The following is a 20,842-nucleotide window of genomic DNA, read 5'->3' as shown; positions in this document are numbered from 1 at the left end:
TCCCAGAATTCCCCAGCCAGCATGCCTTGAGATGGATGGACTTCAACTCCCAGAATTCCCCAGCCAGCATGCTTTGAGATGGATGGATTTCAACTCCCAGAATCCCCCCAGCAGGTTTAAGAATTCTGGGAGTCAAAGTCCACATTTGAGTAAGGAATACAGCCATCCTTTGTTTTCACACTGCTCTATTTAGGGTTATTAGGCATAAGAATAGCTTTTCATTTCTGATTAATTTAGCTCAGGGCTGAGGATACTGTACAGATTCTTCCCGATAGGCCCAGCAGCTTCAGACTTGGGAATATTCAGTCTGTACAAAATATATTCTTGCTTTTTCCTCCCCCTCCACTGTGTGTATGTTTACCTTTAAATATATATAAGTGAAAGAAATATGAGGTGGCCACATCAGATTAACCAACCATAGCGGGTTGGAGCACACAGTGGAAACGAAATGAAACCAAGAGGGGGAAAAAAAGCCGAAAGAAATAAAGATACAAAACCCCAAATAGACCTTGTGACTTTGGAGGTGTGAAAAAAACACATCCACTCACATCTAAATCGAAATAGAAAAATGCAGGGGCCAAAAAGCCAAAATCTTCCTTCCTTTCACAGCTGAAATGGGGGGGAAAGGGGGAGTAGATGAAGAGAGGAACAAATAGGAGGAGGGGGAATTATTTTATTTTATTTTATTTTTGGGGGGGTGGTTCATACATAGCCAAAGATGGTTTTGATTCCTGAATTGGGGGGGGGAGAGAAAAGAATACATGGCTGTTTTGATGAGGTCCCTTTTTATTCATTCCGTGCGGAAACGAATCAAGCGGTGTTCGTTGTACGTTCCCAACCTGCTTTCTTCATTTTGATAGACAGGTCGTCTTCGACTTCAATGACCGCCATTGAGCTCAACGTTTCTGTCGTTAAACGAGGCATGTCTTGAGTGGGTTTTGCCCCGTTTTGCGACTTTTTCTTGCCACCGTTGTTCACCAATCACTCCGGCTGATGCTTAGTCAAAAAGTTTCAGAAGGGGATCACACGATAGAGCAGCGGTCATAAATTTGAGTCCGTTGCCCTGGGGGGGTTTGCAAAAGTTGTAACTCTGAAAAACGGTCAAAAGTCCCTCTTTTTTTCAGCGCCGTTGTAACTTCCAACGCTTACTAAACGAACGGCAGTAAGCTACCTGTAGAACACATTCTGTCCGTGGATTTTGTTCCGCTTCCGTCTCTCTATCCCTCAGATATTCCTTCCCCCCCCCCCTGGGCCACTACGCACCCGCCTTCTGCACGTGCAGAAAATAGCCAGGTTTTTCGACCCAAGGATTTTGCCACCAGACTGGGGATCCTATCCATCCTTCTCCAACGTTAAGTTGGCAGTTCTACAAGGTTAACATTGCTGGCCTGTTGCTTTTAAAACTTAAGAAAAATCAAAGCCCTGCCTTTCACAGAAGCCAAGAAAATCAATTGGTGTAGTGGGGGGGGGGTTAGGGTTAGGTTGCCAGGTTGCTAAAGCTTGCGAAAGAATGCCACTCGGTGCTCCAAAGCGGTTGCCTTAAAGACAGACAAGATGCATGCAAACCATCATTTGGGGCAAGGAGGCGGCTTCTGTCCTCCCAAGTCGTGGACGATTGCTGTTGCGGCATACTTGGCAATCCCACAAGTGTTTGAGCCCCTGTCCATCCGGAAGTAGCCCTAAGAGAAAAGATAAAAGGTTCAGTTCAAGTATCGGATATCCTTAAGTAATACAGCTAGTCCATGGGTAGGCAACCCAAAACACTCAAAGAGCCACTTGGACCCGTTTCCCACCGAAAACAAAACACCGGGAGCTGCAAAACCCTTTTGACATCTAAAATGAAGATAACACTGCATAGACATCTAAAATGAAGATAACACTGCATATATCCTTTTTTACCTTTATTATAGGTGTGTCTGTCTGTCTTTGTGTGTGTGTATGTATGTATACATACATACACACACAGGTAAAAAAGGATATATGCAGTGTTATCTTCATTTTAGATGTCAAAAGGGTCTCTCTCTGTCTCTCTCTGCCTCCCTCTCTCTTTCTCTCCCTCTCTCTCTCGCTCCATCTCTCTCTCTTTCTCTCCCTCTCTTTCTCTCTTCCTCTCTCCGATCTTCTGCTCACCTGGCAAGCTGGCTTCAAGCTGTTCTCCAACCAGCTGACACACATTCTTATTGGGCTAGCTCAGGAGTAGGCAACCTGGGCTCTTTTATGACTCATGGACTTCAACTCCCAGAATTCCTGAGTCAACAGAGCTGGGCTAACTAGCTCTCTCCTGCCCTTCCTGCTTCCTGTTTCCTGCAGAGCCGCAGCAAAGGGAGGAGCTCCGCCCAAAAAGTTTTCAGCTCCTCGGAGAACACAGTGAGTCCATTCTCTTTTTTACATACAAACACACACACACACACACAAAGAGAGAGAAGCAGGGAAGCACAAGTGCCTCTGTCTCTATCTCTCTCTGCAAATGGCAGAGGAGACTGGGAGCCACAGGGGAAGGCTCAAAGAGCCACATGCGGCTCTGGAGCCACAGGTTGCCGAACTGTGAGCTAGTCAATCCAATCTATCAGAATAGAGCTGGAAGGGACCTTGGAGGCCTTCTAGTCCAGCCCCTTGCTCAAGCAGGAGACCCCATACAACTTGAGACAAGCGGCTGGCCAGTCCCTTCTTAAAAACCTCCAGTGATGAAACACCCACGACTTCTGACTGCAGAGATGCTGCAGGTCATAAGTCTGAGGACTGGTCTTAAGCACTTCAGTGCTGTTGTAGCTTCGAACTTTCTCAAAGTGTGAGGACAATTAACTGCTTGCCTTGAGAAGTTGTGGGTGCTCCAACCCTGGAGATTTTTTTAAAAAGAGACTGGACAGCCACTTGTCTCAGGTTAATTGTCCTCACTGTTAGGAAGTTTCTCCTGGCTTACAACCAGTTGTTTAGAGACCGTTCGATGCTTTCCCTGCCCCGGAACTGGGTCCTGGTTTACCCAAGTCATTTCCCCACGTTATCCAGGTCAAGAGTATCCAGAAGATCATCTGGGCTAGTGCTTCTCCAGTTCAGCCATTTTCAGATGTGTGGATTTCAGCTCCCAGGATTCCCCAGATAACTTTCACGCCTAAGGCAGGACTAGAACTCACTGTCTCCTGGTAATTGGCCCAAAGTCACCCAGCCACTTTTCATGCCTAAAGCAGGACTAGAACTTGCCGTCTCCTGGCAATTGGCCCAAAGTCACCCAGCTGGCTTTCATGCCTAAGGCAGGACTAGAACTCACCGTCTCCTGGTGATTGGCCCAAAGTCACCCAGCCGGCTTTTGTCCCTAAGGTACTAGAACTCACCATTTCCTGGTTTCACCACTTGACCAGAATTCCATCCATCCTCTTTTCCCACCAATCTATGGGACTCAACCCACCTCTTCTCCCCAGTCTTTTCCCCAGGAGTTCTGGATAATCCAGTACGATCCGCTCCAGGTACCGCGTCGGATTTTGCCTGCAACCAAAAAAAAAAAACCAACAACAACACCTGGTCATGGATGCTCTTTACCTCTTTCCTCTTGTCAAGAAGGCCCTGTGTGTTTCTATATTACCTTTAATATAGACTAAATCTGATTAAAACTCCAAATTTAGGACCTTAACTGCCTCAGGTAAACAACCCAACTGCCTTCAAACTGGGGTTATGATTCCCATCTCAAAACTGGTGGGGTGTGCCCCCCCCCCAAGGGCTGAATGGAGAATTAAGCCAGGGTCCAGTGGGCCCCAACAGCCAAGGATACATGGCTTACCTTCACCGAAGCCAACAATAAGGACCACGTGGTCAAGCCAGTTGGGGTCACAGCTCACCTTGGCCCTCTGGATGATGCCTTTTTTGTAATGCTGCCGCACAGAGAGAATCCAAACAGACCATGATTAGCCATAGAGGAATGGTGGTTAAACTCCGGTCACCTGTCTAGGTCTCTGCTTTTCTGAATCATCCTTTCTAGAACCTGCTCTGGGGGGGGGCACATTCACATGTACCCTCTGTGGGTTGACCCGTTTTTTCTGCGAGCCACAAACTTAAGCCTAGATTTGTACAAGTAGTCCTTGACTTACGACCACAAGGGAGCCTCAAATTTCCGTTTTGCTAAGCAAAACGGCTGTTAAGTAAATTTTGCCTCATCTTACGACCTTTCTTGCCACTTGGCTGTTAAGCGAACGCCTGCAGTCGTTAAGCGAGTAACACCATTGTTAAGTGAATCTGGCTTCCTTACGGACTCGTCGGAAGGTCACAGAAGGGGATCCCGTGGCCCTGGGACGTTGCGACCGTCATAAATAGGAGTCAGTGGCCAAGCGTTTGATTTTTGATCACTTTTGATTGCAAGTGTGAAAAATGGTCTTTTTCCCCCCCAGTGCCGTTGTAGCTTTGAACGGTCGTTAAATGGACCGTTGTAAGTCAAGGACTGCCTCTATTTCTTTCTTAGGCTATTTCCCTCCAAAGACACAAGGGGCTCTCCTTCCTTGGATGCCTATAACAACAGCCCTGTGAAGAAGGCCAGGCAGAGAAAAATTGCCCGGCCTCAAAGTCACCCAGTGAATTTCTTTGGCATACAACAGCTCCATCCTGAATTGCCTGAACATTGGGTTAAGTCTAGGTACTAAGCCACACATACATACTGGAGCTGACCTGAGTTCAGATTAATCCAGGTTAGGAGGCTGGAGGTCTATGGAGATTCTCGGTCCTCCAGTTCCTGGTTGTCCCAAAGGTGCTTTTTTTCCACAAGGCCACTGGACTTTCTTGTTTTTCTTTGAAGACGTTTCGCTTCTCCTCCCAGAAGCTTCTTCCGCTCTGACTGGATGGTGGGGAGTGGAAGGATTTATATTCCTTGCAGACAGCTGGTCATTTGCCTCCTTTTAAAGAGTCGTTGAGGCCACTTGGAGGTTTACCTGTGCGCTTAGGGTCACCTGAGTGGTACAAATGGGTGTGGAACACAGTCCTTTCAGCAGTTCCAGGAAGGATCCACACCCATTTGCACCACTCAGGTAAACCCTGAGGACACAGGTAAATCTCCAAGTGGCCTCAACGACCCTCTAAAACAGGGGTCTTCCAACTTGGCCCTTTTAGGACTTGTGGACTTCAACTCCCAGAATTCCTCAACCAGTGTGCCTGGCTGAGGAATTCTGGCAGTTGAAGTCCACAAGTCATAAAAGGGCCAAGTTTGAAGACCCCTGCTCTAAAACAAGGCAAATGACCAGCTGTCTGCAAGGAGTATAAATCCTTCCATTCCTCACCATCCAGTCAGAGCTGATGAAGCTTCTTGGACGGGAAGCAAAACGTCTTCAGAGAAAAACAAAAAAAGTCCAGTCGCCTCGTTAAAAAAGCATCTTTGGGAGGTTAGGAGGCTGGGAAAATTCAGCCACAAAAGAACCCAGCCAACAAAAGACGTTTCCTTCTCCCCTCCCTTCTCCACCAGAATTTTACCTGACACTCACCTTAATGACTTTGGCGTTCATGAGAGCTGTTACGGGACCTTGAGTGGCCACAATGTTAGCGATATCTGGGAGAAAAGCAGCACAAATTAACACTGAAGCTCGGACAAGCAAAATCTAGGAGAGCAAAGTCAGGATTTAGGGAGCTAAATTCATTTCCCCTCCCGAATACAGGCAGCCCTTGACTTGCCACAGTCCGTTTAGTGTCCGTTCCAAATTACAACGGCACCGAAAAAAAGGGACTTGCGGGCCATTTTTCACACCGCCGTTGCAGCATCGCTATAGTCACATGATCCACATTCAGACCCTCGCCAACCGGTCCATATTGATGATGGTTTGCGATATCCCGGGGTCACGTGATTGACTTTTGCCACCTTCCAACAGGCAGTGGGGTAAGCCAGATTCACATAACAACCGGGTTATTTAGCAGCTGCAATGATTCATTTAACAACTGAGGCAGAAAAATGGTCAAAAGGGGCAAAACTCACTTGACAAATGTTCCCTTAGCCACATAAATTTGGGCCTAGTTGTGGTCTGCCATTTCCATTCAGTTTTAAAGTGAGTCACGCCAAATTTGATCTCTTTGCCAAGGTGGTTAAGCACATCACTGTGGTTGTTAAGTGAATCACACCGCTTTTAAGCGAATCAGGCTCCCCCCCCCCTTAACTTTGCTGATCAGAAGCCCGCTGGGAAGGTCCCAAATGGGGATCACATGACCCCAGGACACTGCAGCTGTGGCCAAACGTCCAATTTTTTTTTTTCCTAAAAGTTTTTTTATTTATAATACAATTAAAAAAATAAAACATTGGACATGACGTAACATACCAGTTTAAACGTTTCTATCCAATTATTTCTCTTCTTACATTCAATTCTATATCTCTATAAATACATATAGATTTTTTATTCAATACTTAATACATTTTCTCTATTTGCTAACCTATGATTCTGTATATTCCCTTCTTATCGCTAATCTGTAACCCCAACAGTCTTCCTTGAGTCCCACCGATAGTACAATTTATCCCTGATTTCGAAATATTCTGATCCACTTTTATTTTTCAATTCCATCGTAAGCCTGTCCATTTCAGCACAAGATAGTATTTTATGTAGTATTTCTTCATCTGTAGGAGCTTCTTTATTCTTCCATTTTTGCGCAAACGCCAGTCTAGCAGCAGTCAAAATGTGCAACATCAAGGTTTTAGCTCTGTCTCCAACATTAATATTTCTTTCAACATTTTCTTATCCTATTCCAATAGTTACAGGCTTTGGGACATTCCCACCACATGTGGTAATAGGTCCCTATTGCTATGTTGCATTTCCAACATATAGGTGAGATATTTGGGCCCATTTTGGCTAACTTTGTGGGTGAGAAATGCCATCTATGAAACATCTTGTAGAGGTTTTCCTTATAAGAAGCCAAACGTCCAAATTTTGATCACATGACCGTGGGACCGCTGCAACAGTTGTAAATGCAAGGATTGGTTGTAAATCACTGTTTCCAGCGCCATTGTTAACTTTGAACAGTCACTAAACGAAGGATTGTACGTCAATGACTACCTGTATTAAGCCATCATGTTGTTTGTTGGCTTGGCATCCTATCAGTGCAATCCAAGTTTAAATATGTAAAAATTCGTTAAACCTGTAAAAGAGACTTGCAGATAAATCTTTGTATTCTCACTCCAATTTTTCCATCTGCAGAAAGTTTTTATCTTTAGCAAACCTCCTTAATTTTTCCTCCCAAGATCCTTATAATTCAGAAGTCTCAATCCAGCCCTTTGCCAAAGACTTACATCTCTCATCCCTTGGAAGGATGCTGTAACCATCAATCTTGGTTAGTTTTCGCCACTTGTATTTCTGGCAGCGCTGTTTTTTCTCTGCGTAGGGGTAAAGCTTGCTTGATGATAATCCAGCTAGAAAAGAAACAGAGGATGGTCCAGGAAAGGGGTAAATGAGCAAGACTTTTCTAAAAGCCCAAGTTTTATCACCGTTATTATTTTGGATTTTTCCTAACATTGGCAGTTAAATAACACTCCCCTGCTTTGAAAGCGTTTTAACGACTACGCAGATAATTCACTAACCAAACTGAGTTTGCTGCTGCACAAAAAACAACCCTCAGTTGTTACTACAAGCAAGCCGAGCTGTTCCATCAAACAACAGATGTGGTTGCAGGAATTGGGGATGTCTACTTTAATGAAAAGAAGGACTTGGGGTGACATGATAGCAGTGTTCCAATATCTCAGGGGCTGCCCCAAAGAAGAGGGAGTCAAGCTATTCTCCAAGGCGCCTGAAGGCAGGACAAGAAGCAATGGGTGGAAACTAATCAAGGAGAGAAGCAACCTGGAACTAAAGAGAAACTTCCTGACAGAACAATTAACCAGTGGAACAACCTGCCTCCAGAAGCTGTGAACGCGCCAACACTGGAAGTTTTTAAGAAGAGACTGGACATTTGTCCGAAATGGTATAGGGTTTTCTGCCTGAGCAGGGGGTTGGTCTAGATGACCTGCAAGATCCCTTCCAACTTTATTATTATTATTAACAACCTGCCTCCAGAAGCGGTGAATGCTCCAACACTGGACGTTTTTAAGAAGAGACTGGACAGCCACTTGTCCGAAATGGTACTATAGGTTTTCCTGCCTGAGCAGGGGGTTGGACTAGATGACCTCCAAGGTCCCTTCCAACTACATTATTGTCTTATCGCTGCCTCCAGGTTCAAATCACCCACCTATCACACAGAGCCCATCTTGTTGGATGGTTGTGAGGCTGCAACATGGGTTGAGCCGTCACAGCCCAGAGTCCAGTGAGGGGGAACAGTTGTGTGAACGCACGTACATGCTGCCGCAAAAGAACGCAACAAACTGGGCTGCCTACGTACTGTTGTTGACGACAAACAGAAACGCGTCCCAGGCGTAGCCACCTAGACAGCCTCTGGAAGGATATGTGCAGTCAACGAGTTCTAGAATGAAAGGAGAAGAAAAAAAAGATTATTTCGAAGAAGATTCTCACATAGCGATGGAAGACACTTGCCTTCCCCCAGTTCCCAATTAATCCGCCCTCTGTATCACCCAGCCTGTCCCCAACTCCCCAAACTGAGTTTTCAGAACACCGTGCTTCACCATTGCAGAAACTACCCAGTGTTTCTCAACCTTGACAGCTTTAAGATGGTGGACACCAGCTCCCAGAATCCCCCAGCCAGCATGCTTTAAGAGGGGTGGACTTCAACTCCCAGAATCCCCCAGCCAGCATGCTTTAAGAGGGGTGGACTTCAACTCCCAGAATTCCCCAGCCAGCATGCTTTAAGAGGGTGAACATCAGCTCCCAGAATTCCCAAACCAGCATGCCTGAAGATAAGTAGACTTAACTCCCAGAATTCCCCAGCCAGCATAATTTAAAATGCATGGACTTCAATTGCCAGATTTCCCCACCTAGCATGCTTTAAACGATGGATTTCAACTTCCAGAAGTCCCCAGCCAGCATGTTTCAGGAAGGGTGGACTTCAATTCCCAGAATCCCCCAGCCAGCATGTTTTAAGAGGGGCGGGCTTCAATTCCCAAAATTCTCCAGCCAGCCTGCTTCAAGATGGGTGGGCTTCAACTCCCAGAATTCCCTAGCCAGCAAGGAATTCTGGGAGTTGCAGTCCACCCAACTTAAAAGTTACCCAGGTTGAAAAATATTGTCTTTCTCCTTTCTCCCCTGCCTTCCCCATTTTTCGTCCTCTGACCTACCTTGCACCGAGAGGCTGCAGTTCACATTTCGGTGAATCTTCCACAAGGCCTCTATGTTGGACACGGCTGCAAAGGCCCAGCAGGAGCTGCAGTTTCCCTAGGAAAGAGATTGGAAACGTTAAACTAGGATCCTCCCCTTTCTAACCATGGCTGTGCTCTCCTAGGGCTTCCGTGGTTGCAGAAGGTAGCCTGGCCCCTTGGTCTGTCCACACTCACCTGGGCCTTCACGGTGGACACCGCCGCCTTTCTCCAGTCGCAGGATCTGGAGGCTGTCGAGGAGCTGCGGTGTCGTTGCGTTGGCACAACAGGTGCAGCCCGCACGACGGGGTTGCCAAGCCTCGTAGCAAATTCACTTTCTGTGTAGGGAAGAAAGCCTACGTTATGTTCAATGAAGGAGAACCTTCGTAGCTCAGGGTTGAAGTGAGGGGTCCTGGGTTCTCTCTGAGCTTGGCTGTTTTCTTGCAGACGTTTCATGACCCAACTAGGGAACATCATCAGTGCTGGAAGGGAATGGGGTTTGTGGAGAGGGGAGGAGGAGGAGGAGGAGGATTGTGGGCTCCTGGGTGATCTCTTAGCTCAGCTGTTTCTTGCAGACGTTTCATGACCCAACTAGGGAACATCATCAGTGCTGGAAGGGATGGGTGTTTGTGGAGAGGAGGAGGAGGAAAATGAGGACTAGGAGGATTGTGGGCTCCTTGTTGCTCTCTGAGCTTGGCTGTTTTCTTGCAGACGTTTCATGACCCAACTAGGGAACATCATCAGTGCTAGTAAGGAGTGCAATTTGCCAGCAGTTTATATTCTGGTGTCTTGTCTATCTGGGTGAGTTGAGGCGGGCCGGGATTCTTTGGTTGGGCTGTTTACTAATGGCTGTGTGGCAGTTTCTTGATTGGGCCATTGAATTACTTGATCGTTGGTCTGAAGTTGACCTTGGAGCTAATCTATGCTGATCTGGGTGCTGGCTACTGGTGTGTGTGTTGTGTGTGTGTGTGTGTGTGTGTGTGTTGGAGTCTTCTTCTCTTTTGGGCTGATTGATTGTCCCTTTTGCATGCTCTACAGCAGTGTTTCCCAAACTTGACAATTTTAAGGCATGTGGACTTCAACTCCCAGAATTCCACAGCCAGCAATGCTGGCTGTGGAATTCTGGGAGTTGAAGTCCACATGGCTTAAAATTGTCAAGTTTGGGAAACACTGCTCTACAGGTATTGTTAATGTCTGCGTGTCTGTGGAGGGCCGATTGGTCAGCGGGCCAGGCTTCCGGAAATGCCCTGGCATTTTCGGACTTGGCCCAGTCTAGGATGCTCCCATTTCCCCAACTGAAACCATGGTTAACTATGTCTACCTGTTGCGGCATTAAATTTAAATTAAAGCACCTCTCCGCCAGCAATCAGCACCCACCAAACAAACGGTCGTAAGTCAAGGAGCCTTTGTGTTGATGCTGAAGGCATTCCCGGTTGGCCTTCTGCCTGCCTGCCCTTCGGCAATTAAAACGACCCCGGTCAAACGTTTAAAACAGACCAAGGAGAGCTGACCCATCGCACTTGCGTGGCGGCAACTCCTGCCTTCTTTTTTATTAATTTTTCTATTTTTACTCTCCCAAAGCGGGAGATGTCCGTGTGGAATTTTTAGCCTCGGCTGCCAAGTTCGTTTGGCCGGCCTTGGGGGTTGTATACCTTCACAAAAATAGGAGTGAGGAAAGAGACACGAATTAAAGCCAGATCTTTTGATTCTGCTCGATAGCCTTGCGAGACTCGGGCAAAAATTCCTTAGGGTGGTGAATTAAACTTTCTTTGACCATTTGCTCGGTATTTCCACCCAGTTTTGTGCCAGCCAAATTGCTCCCACCACCACCACCACCTCCAGCTCATCCCTTCAACCAGGGCGAATAACACACCCGCCGCTTAAACCCACAGCGCTTGCCGTGCCCAAACAAAAGACCAATTGTGTAAGCGACACTCCTAAACTGTTTCCTGCCAGCCCCTGAGATAACAGCAGCTTCCCACAACATATCTGACCGCCCGCAAACGCTGTTTCAGTTTAGCTCAGGACATTTTCCGAGCTGGGCCACCTCAAGCCTGGGCTTAGCCAGGATTACAAACCAGGTTACTTTGGATGCGCTTGGCCCCCCCAAAAAAGGAAAATAAAATGCAAAGGCTAGATCCGAGTTAAGCTGGCTTTGCTGGGTGCAGCCAGTTGCATTTGTAAATCAAAACTCCAGGCTGTGTGTGCCTTGTGAGGCAAACTCATTGTGGCTGATTCGAGACATGTTAGCTAGGTTTAGGCTCAGCACAATCAATGTTGGTAACTTGTGGACTCCCTGTAATCTGTCTGCTGTCTCTTCACAAGAGGAGTTGCAGGTGGTCCTCGATTTACAACGTTCATTTAGTGGACCGTTCAAAGTTACGACAGCACTGAAAAAATGTGACGTGACCGTTTTTTCAGAGCGACAATCTTTGTGGCATTCCTGTGATTGTGTGATCTAAACTCAGATGCTCGGCAGCTGGTTCATACTTAACAACCGTTGCTGCATCCCGGGGTCACGCAATCACCTTTTGTGACCTTCTGACAATTGAAGTCAATGGGGGAAAGACAGTTTCATTTAACAACTGGGTTACTTACTTATCAATTGCAGTGATTCGCTTAACAGCTGTAAAATGGGGCAAAACCCAGCAAATGTTTCACTTAACAACAGAAATTAGTTTACATCCATTGCTTAGTTGAGGTCAAAGCGGGGGCCAACCTATTCTCCAAAGCCCCTGAAGGCAGGGCAAGAAGCAACGGATGGAAACTCATCAAGGAGAGAAGCAACCTGGAACTAAGGAGGAATTTTCCTGACAGTTGGAACAATTAACCAGTGGAACAACCCGCCTCCAGAAGCGGTGAATGCTCCAACACTGGACGTTTTGAAGAAGAGACTGGACAGCCATTTGTTTGAAATGGTATAGGGTCTCCTGCTTGAGCAAGGGGTTGGACTAGATGACCTACAAGGTCCCTTCCAATTCTTGTTGATGCAACAAGGCTGAAATTCGGTTGGTTAGACTTTGCACTGAGCTTGGCTCCTGTGATAGGCTCGTCTCTAAACATCCTGCTTGCCACAGCGGCATGACGGCCCGCCTACCTGCCGAGGACGGGAACACTCAGCTCACCACAAAGCCAAGCTGGGGGTCTTTGCTTGCACACGCTCTCAACATCCACACTTTCCAATTTGCAAACGGGGGCTGCGCGGTTTACCCGACACATTTCACTTACCGAAGGAAGCAGGGCTGCTGGCTGCTTTGGTGGGAATGCCCCCCCTCCCTTCCGATTCTCGGGCCCTGCCTCCCCATCGCCATTTCATAGAATCCTAGGGCTGGAAAGGACCTTTTGAGGTCTTCCAGTCCAACCCCCTGCTCAAGCAGGAGACCCCGAGACCATTTCTGACAAGTGGCCGCCCAGTCTCTTCTTCAAAGCTCCAGATGTTGGTGCACCCATAAAGCTGTTCCACAGATTAATTGTGAATGGTTGTAAGTTGAGGATTACTTCTATTCTGTTATTCTGCATCCTGGCTTGTAGCTTCGTCACCCCCATCGATCAAACGTTTCGTTTCCCCTTTTGTGTTACCTGTCATATCACTGAAAGGGGTGATGCCATATTGGGCGGTCCCCAACTCGGTGTCCTGCAAGACTTGGCTGATTTCCATGTTCTGTGCGAAGACCTTAAGGCGGTACATCATCTCTAGGGCAAGAAATCAAAGGGGCAGGGAGCAGAAAACCCCACTTAGTTACAAATGTGTGTTTAGCTGATATTAGACCCTGGTTTGTGTGCTTTTCTGCTCCCTGGGGAGCTGTGTTTTAGTATTTTTAGACTGGGAAGTCAGAAAACTGTTCCGGAAAGCAGGAATTACAAAGTCTTGTAGCCAGATCCTTTTCGTGTCCCTGGGGATTACCGCCCCCCCCCCAGGAGTCCAAATAATTTTATATCAGCTCATGGAATGCACAGAAATGCTGCTCATTGGCAGCTAGACAGATGACAATTAACGCAGTTGAAATTTAATACTTTTAGAACCGTGTTTTTCAAACTTGGCAGCTTTAAGATGGATGGGCTTCAATTCCCAGAATCCCCCAGCCAAGGTGCTTTAAGAGAGGTGGACTTCAACTCCCAGGATTCCCCAGCCAGCATGCTTTGAGATGGGTGGACTTCAACTCCCAGAATCCCCCAGCCAGCATGCTTTAAGAGGGGTGGACTTCAACTCCCAGGATTCCCCAGCCAGCATGCTTTGAGATGGGTGGACTTCAACTCCCAGAATCCCCCAGCCAGCATGCTTTAAGAGGGGTGGACTTCAACTCCCAGAATTCCCCAGCCAGCATGCTTTAAGAGGGGTGGACTTCAACTCCCAGAATCCTCCAGCCAGCAGTTCAGTTAGGAAATTCTGGGAGTTGAAATTCACGCATCTTCCATCTGCCATAATGCAGAGGCACGCTGTTCTAGAGGGCTCCAAGTTGACATACTTACCTTGATAGGCTCAGATCTGCTTCTCTTCTTATTGAAGTCATGGCCACTGCATTCACACATGCTAAAAACATGGCTAGATTCAACCTCTTCTCTAGATTTATCAGAACCGCCTTTATTGGGCTAGTTTTAAGATCCGGGGTACAGACGGAAATTAATATGTATTGCTTACCTTCTCGGCTGTTGTAGGTCTTGTTGAATTTCACCATGAAATCCTGGAACCTCTGAGTCAGCTCCATCTTGATTAAAATATGAAACATAAAGTGCTAGCCCACGTCAGAATAAAAATATTGCAAAGAAAAATATCTCCCTTTACAGCCTGATTTTTGTTTTCTGCAAATGCAATGCTACCACAGCTGGTCCCTCTGCAGTTAGCCTTGTTAGCTCTCTTTTATATTTCTGGGGAAATTAGAGAAGAAGATTAGGGAGACAGATGTGGAAGGTGTCATCCTACAATGAAGTAACATCGGTTGAATGCAATCCCTGTCTTGCAAATCCCGCAATATTTCTCTCCTGGGCTTCTTTTTTCTACTTTATTCTCAGGCTGCTCAAGAATTCATTTTAGATTTTTCTCTGCAGCTGATTTACCCCTGGAAACCGAACGGCATTCCCCATCATTCTACTGACTGGTTAGCAGCCTGCATTTTCCAATCTGAAAATAAAACCAAAAATAATTCCTCTCCTCCGATAACAGGGAGAATCACCCGAAAACTCAGGAGGAAATTAAACACCGATATTCAACCACATCTGGGGATCCAAGAGAGATTTAGAACTAAAACTGTGAAATTTCCCGACAGGGAGAACAATTAACCAGTGGAACAACCTGCCTCCAGAAGTTGTGGGTGCTCCAACATTGGAGGTTTTTAAGAAAAGATTGGGCAGCCATTTGTCTGAAATGGTCTAGGGTCTCCTGCCTGAGCAGGGGGTTGGACTAGATGACCTCCAAGGTCCCTTCCAAATCTTCTGTTATTCTGTTAGGGGACTGGAGGCTAAATCATATGATGAATAGTTAATAATAATAATAATACTAAAGTTGGAAGGGACCTTGGAGGTCATCTAGTCCAACCCCCTGCTCAGGCACAAAACCCTATACCCTTTCAGACAAATGGCTGTCCAGTCTCTTCTTAAAAACTTCCAGTGTTGGAGCATTCACCGCTTCTGGAGGCAGGTTGTTCCACTGGTGAATTGTTCTGACTGTCAGGAAGTTTCTCCTTAGTTCTAGGTTGCTTCTCTCCTAGGCATGTTTTTAGCCTAAGGAAGAGAAAGATGGATGAGATGATAGCTTTTTCCAATATTTGAAGGGCTGTCCCAGAGAAGAAGAGATCAACCTAGTCTCTAAAGCGCCTGAAGGCAGGACAGGAAGCAACGGGTGGGAACTAATCAAGGAGAGAAGCAACTTGGAACTAAGGAGAAACTTCGTAATAGTGAGAACAATTAACCAGTGGAACCACCTGCCTCCAGAAGCGGCGAATGCTCCAACACTGGAAGTTTTTAAGAAGAGACTGGACAGCCATTTGTCTGAAATGGTATAGGGTTTCCTGCCTGAGCAGGGGGTTGGACTGGATGACCTCCAAGGTCCCTTCCAACTCTTCTCTTATTCTATTATTTTCTGCACAGCAAAATAATTAAGCTGTTATTAAAAGGCAAGTTGCAATGGTGGCCAGAGAGAGGGGGGAACCTAAATTACAGCCATTTTACTCCCTCTTTTTGACCACCCTCATCCCCTTCCCCTATGGAGCTCTCCTCACCATGCCCGGCTGTGAAGGATGGGTAAAGTTGGCATGAAAGGCAGACATCCATGAGGCCCATAGCGTCAAGCAAGCGGCGAGGTTGGCCAGCCACATTGTGGGTCCGTCTAGTTGCATCTGGGTTCGTTGTGGAAGTATTGACAAGAGATGGAAAGAAAGATAAAGACTGGGGGGGGGGCGTGGAGGGGAAACCCGCAAGGACAGGAAGGCGAGGTGTGAAGTTTAACTCTTGCTCTCAAAAGCACCGCAGCCTGCTTCTCTTCTTCTTTTTAAAAAGTTTTTGGAACTTTTGCAGCGATGGCTAAATAAATCAATCGGAGCATGAACAATAAAAAAAAAATGTCTCTAACAAATGTCGGTGAAGATTTTAGCTGTCTGAAAGTTGAGTCTTTGCAACTGGGTTAATTTTTGACATGAAGCAACGGATGGAAACCGGTCAAGGAGAGAAGCAACCTGGAATTAAGGAGAAACTTCCTGACAGCGAGGACAATTAACCAGCGGAACAACCTGCCACCGGAAATCGTGGGTGCTCCATCCCCGGAGGTTTTTATGAAAAGCTTGGACAGCCGCTTGTCTGGAATGGTGTGGGGTCTCCTTCTTGAGCAGGGGGTCAGACTAGAAGACCTCCAAGGCCCCTTGCAAGTCTTGTTATTCAATTATTCTCTTACTTGAGGGACTGTCACAAAGAGGGGGGGGTCAACCTATTCTCCAAAAAGATGGAAATTAATCCAGGAGAGATTCAACCTAGAACTACGGAGCAATTTCCCGACAGTGAGAACGACTAACCAGAGGAACAGCTTGCCTCCAGAAGTTGTGGCTGCTCTATACCCTGGTTTTTCAAAAAAAAAAAAAATAGACCGGACGTCCATTTGAGCAGAGTGGTAAAAAGGCCAGGGGGTTGGACTAGATGACCTCGGAGGTCCCTCCCGCCCTTGTGGTGCTTTGTTCTCTCTTCTAAAGACACGTAAACAGCCCACCGCCTTGAAGGGATGATACTGGCATTATTCCTACCTGGGCGGGGTGCCGAAACATCAAAGGCCGGAGAGCGGCACCACCAGCCCTCCAGCCAAATCAGGGCTGGTTTTTTTTTTTTATCTTCAAAGGGGACACCACCACCACCCCCCCCTGTCCCGTCCCCTGGGCTGCAGCTCACCGATGCGCCCTCCGCCTGGAGAACTTTGATGCGGAGACCTTGGACGCAGGTGCCGAAGAAGCTGTTTGTGAAAAGGCTAATCTCTGGCCGGCGATGGATGGCCCCACGGCTTTCCGAGCTCTCTTCCCCTTGGAACATTCCTCCCCACGGATGGGGGGGGGCTATTTATAGCTGGGAGACAAAAGGTCTCTCTTTGGGAGGACTGTCTGGCCTGGGGGGGGGGAGTCAAGGGAGGAGGAAGAGGAGGAGGAGAGAGAGAGACCTTCAGTCTTTCTTCCCTAAGGTTGGCTCTCTCGGTTTCAGAAATAAAGGACAGGTGGTTCCCGACTTAGCGACCACGGTGGAGCCCAAATTTTCCCTCGCGCAGGGAGGCGTTTGTTAAGTGGGTTTGGGCCCCGTTTTACGACCTGTCCTGCCGCCGTTGTTCAGGGAATCGCCGCATGTCGTTAAGTTAGTCAGGCGGTTGTTAAGTGAATCGGGCTCCCCCCCCCGTTGATTTAGCTGGGCAGAAGGTCACCCAAAGGGGTAACACGTGACCTCTTTCTTCCTCCTTTTTTCCTTCCTTCCTTCCCCAATCTCTCCTTTATTTCCCTCTTTTCCTTCCTTGTGTCCTTCCCTCAATCCTTCCTTCCTTCTTTCCTTCCTTCCTCCCTCCTTCCCTCCCTTTCCCTTCCTTCTTCCTTCCCTCCTTCAGTTCTTTTTTCCTCCTTCCTTCCTTTCTTCCTTCCCTCCTTCAATTTTTTTCCTTCCTTCTTCCCTCCCCTTTCCCTTCCTTCCTTCCCTCCCTCCCTTTCTTCCTCCCTTTCTTTTTCTTCTTTCTTTCCTTTCTTCCTTTCTTCTTTTTTCCTTCCTTCTTCCTTCCTTCCTTTCCTTTCCTTCTTTTGCTTTGGAAACCACAATCGTTCCACATCCTCTAAGAAGCTCACAATTACGCTTCTTTTCCTTCCCTCGGTTTGATGCAACTCCTGCCGTCAGTCATCACCACAAGGGTCTGGCTAACAAGACTAAGCCACTCCGACAGCATCCCATCCGTGCCTTCGCTCTTCCCATCTCCCTCCTGCTGACTCTAACCTGCATAAGCCATGGTTTGTTCACGGTATTCCCAGCCATTCCTAGAGAAATGGATTCCACATGGATCCTTCTTCTGCAGGCTAACAATTTATGCTCCTGTCCCTCTGGAGGCCTTCCTGTCCTCTGCCATCTTCTGGAGTCCATTGAAGCTCACGCCTCCTGCTTCAGGGACTCCATCCAGCCACCTCCTTCTCTGTCATCCCCTTCTTCTCTTGCCCTCCGTCTTTCCCAGCATTAGGTCCTAAAATCAGTAGATAAATAAATTCAACGGTCATAAACCACATACGATTTTTCCCCATACATCTTTGGCTCAGATGAAAAAAAAAAAACCCACAGGATTCTGAGCAAGATTGTGTGTACGTCTGTGTTTTCGCTATACTCTGCTTATGCCCAGAAAAATTTCCCTTTTTATCAAAATTCTTCTGATGCCACTGAAGATAAAATGCTAAAGATGCACTGGGGAGGCCAAACTTAGAATACTACGTCCAGTTCTGGTCACTGTGATACAAAAAAGATGTTGAGACTCTAGAAAGAGTACAGAGAAGAGCAACAAAGATGATTAGGAGACTGGAAGATAAAACATATAAAGAACAGTTGGTGGAATTGAGTATGTCTAGTCTAATGAAGAGAAGGACGAGGGTGACATGATAGCACTGTGCCAGTATCTCAGGGACTGCCCCAAAGAAGAGGGGGTCAAGCTATTCTCCAAAGCACCGGAAGGCAGAACAAGAAGCAACGGATGGAAACTAAGCAAGGAGAGAAGCAACCTAGAACTAAGGAGGAACTTCCTAACAGAACAATTGATCAGTGGAACAGCTTGCCACCTGAAGTTGTGGGTGCTCCGTCACTGGAGGAGATTGGACAACCATTTGTCCAGAATGTTATAGGGTCTCCTCTTTGAGCAAGAGGTTAGACTAGCAGACCTCCCAGCTCCCTTCCCACTCTGCATTCTATAGAATCCCCCCACTGCTGATGCTTCCTTCGGGGGCCAGGTTTATCATGCACTCTGCTCAAGTTCAGGGACACCCTCTCCCCCCTCCCATTCCCAAGTGGTCTTCTGCCATTTGAGAGCCTGGCGGTCCTGGGTGCAAAACCCTGTAGTTCCAAGCAGGGGCCACCCTTTGGAGAGATGGATGGAGGGTGGGAGGGAGGGAGAAAAAGAGGGGGGAGTCCCAGGGGGTGGCAGGAATGCCCGGCTATGACCCCCCGAGGACCGAAGGGCTGGCACCCAACTCTCCTTCTGCAGTTGCTGGCCTCGGGGGATGAGGAGTCTGAAAAATGCCAAGGTCACCGCAGGCCTGGGGGAGAGAGCGAGATAAAAGTCTGTTCCCAGCGTCCTTTCGCATCCCTGTTCAGAAACCTAAGGTTTGCTTGGGGCTGTCGTTGCCCACCTGTGCCCGGTCCGACAGTCCCGGGCTCCATCTTTTCCCGTTGCCATGTTCCTCCTGTTCTTCCTGCACCTCTGGCTGGCCACCGGGTCTCCCGGGGGCACCTCCGGTCTCCGGCAAGAAGACCCCGCAGGGGGAGAGCAAACCCTCGGGTTTTCTGCCCTGACTCTCAACGAAAGGTAAGGTTTCCCAGCAGCCCCCCTCCCCCGCCCCTCCAAATGTCAGGGAGCCAGGGTGGTTGAGGGCCGGCTGGAAGGAGCTGGGTTCAAATCCCTATCTGGCCAGGAAAGTCTTGGGTGACTCGAAAGATCTGTTGCGAAGACAGAGACACCCTTGAGTGAGAAAGACGAAACACGTACCTTGAACGGGGGGGGGGGAGAATTGGGGGTAGGTATCACGGATCAGCTTATCCAGAGCTTTCTTGGACAGATCTGTTTGGGGGGGGGGGATGTTCTGGGAATATTTGGGAACTGGGAGGATGGAGAGAGGGCACTGTAATGATGAATGAAAGGAAAGGGCGACCGAAGGGAGAGGGTGGGGTAACTTTTTCAAAGGGATTTTTTCAGGGGCCGGAGGAATTGGGGAGCTGCCAGACTACACCTCCCATCATGCACAGGTGGGGAAAGGAAGCCCCCAAGGGTAATGATTTGTAAAAGCTGATGGAAGATGGCACCCTCTCGTGCGGCTCTTTGCATTCAAGGACCCGGTTGCCACGTTTCTAACAGGACCCTGCCCCTGCGTGTCTCCGCCTGGAAGAATCTGCAGCATGCAGAAAACTAAAACCATTAACGTTTATATTTTAATCATTCTCGCCTCTTTTTAAAACTTGGATACTCTGGTTTTGTTGGGGTTTTTTTTCATATTTTATTTGTACACTCCCTCTGTAAGGGAGATGGATGATTTCAAAATTTGATAGATAGCGGAAGGGTGGATACATGATGGAAATACTGTAGATGATGGTTAGATAGATAGATAGATAGATAGATAGATAGATAGATAGATAGATAGATAGATAGATAGATAGATACGGACAGATATGTATGTATAGAAAATAGAGGATGATGGATGGATAAATAATGGAGATAATAGAGGATGGATGGATGGATGGATAAATAATGGAGATAATAGAGGATGGATGGATGGATGGATGGATAAATAATGGAGATAGATAGATAGATAGATAGATAGATAGATAGATAGATAGATAGATATGGATGGACGGACGGACAGATATGATATATGTATAGATAATAGAGGATGGATGGATGGATGGATAAATAATGGAGATAGAGAGAGAGAGAGATAGACAGACAGACAGACAGAGATGATGTATGTATAGATGATGGATGGATGGATGGGGGAGAGAGAGAGAGATTCTTCGTTTATTTCCTTCTTAGAGGCAAGAACAGCTGCAGCCTCTGAAATAACAGCACCCAAGTCGGAGACCTCCACCTTCTCCCCCTCTTTCCAGTACCCCAAATTTTGTTCCACCCCTGTGGCTGAGCTCCTGTGGATTGTATCCCCCACAGCTGTCGGGAGCAAATCCTCCAGCGAGCCAGGACGGTGATGTGCCAGTTGCTGCACTTAGACCACCCACCCCGACTGACGTCCAGCATGACCCATCAGGTGCGAGAAGAATGGGCCAAAGAAAGAAGGTCTTTGGACCCCTCCATTGGGGGACGGCCTCTCAGTAAGTGCCCCTATGCCCTTTTCTCGCTTCTCCTCTGTCTGGCATCTCCCCCCCCCCAAGACCCCCAATGGGATTCCTGCGCCAGGGCTCACCTCTAAATTTCAGAGTCAAGCAGTTCACACAACTCATTTCCGC

The 20,842-nt window shown here is 47.5% G+C and overlaps 2 protein-coding genes across 5 annotated transcripts in view; one reads left to right on the top strand and one right to left on the bottom strand.

Moving 5' to 3' along the window:
- Nucleotides 1–20,842, top strand: part of BBS1 (Bardet-Biedl syndrome 1) — a 45,324-nt gene that overhangs the window by 18,110 nt on the left and 6,372 nt on the right. For 2 of the 4 annotated variants that reach the window (XM_039366127.1, XM_039366123.1), the window contains exon 18: nucleotides 20,547–20,707. The gene's annotated coding sequence lies outside the window, so the exon portion shown is untranslated. Of the gene's footprint in view, nucleotides 1–2,310; nucleotides 2,368–13,846; nucleotides 14,540–20,546; nucleotides 20,708–20,842 lie in introns of those variants that run through there. The other 2 variants (XM_039366124.1, XM_039366126.1) reach the window with 2 other exon arrangements.
- Nucleotides 18–17,213, bottom strand: CTSW (cathepsin W). Its single transcript, XM_039366128.1, has 11 exons — nucleotides 15,406–17,213; nucleotides 13,830–13,896; nucleotides 12,770–12,883; nucleotides 9,389–9,528; nucleotides 9,173–9,269; nucleotides 8,323–8,403; nucleotides 7,241–7,360; nucleotides 5,457–5,521; nucleotides 3,773–3,863; nucleotides 3,404–3,480; nucleotides 18–1,679 (listed from the first exon to the last, which is right to left on the bottom strand). Exons 1-11 carry the CDS (start codon nucleotides 15,520–15,522, stop codon nucleotides 1,569–1,571), a joined length of 1,080 nt encoding a protein of 359 aa, XP_039222062.1. The 5' UTR covers nucleotides 15,523–17,213; the 3' UTR covers nucleotides 18–1,568.

This window comes from Crotalus tigris, unplaced genomic scaffold, assembly GCF_016545835.1.
Source record: "Crotalus tigris isolate CLP2741 ecotype Arizona unplaced genomic scaffold, ASM1654583v1 scf7180000020245.1906669, whole genome shotgun sequence".
NCBI lineage: Eukaryota > Metazoa > Chordata > Lepidosauria > Squamata > Viperidae > Crotalus > Crotalus tigris.
Note: the sequence above shows the minus strand (reverse complement) of the source record. Positions and strands in the feature narration are given on the sequence as shown.

Bases quoted from the DNA above. Each gene is read 5' to 3' on its own strand.
- CTSW (XM_039366128.1), bottom strand. From the start codon at position 15,522: ATGCAACTAGACGGACCCACAATGTGGCTGGCCAACCTCGCCGCTTGC. The intron at 8,404-9,172 runs GTAGGTCAGAGG...CTTTCATTCTAG, and splicing joins CTGCAGCCTCTCGGTGCAAG to AACTCGTTGACTGCACATAT. The intron at 3,481-3,772 runs GTAAGCCATGTA...TTTTGGTTGCAG, and splicing joins TATTGTTGGCTTCGGTGAAG to GCAAAATCCGACGCGGTACC.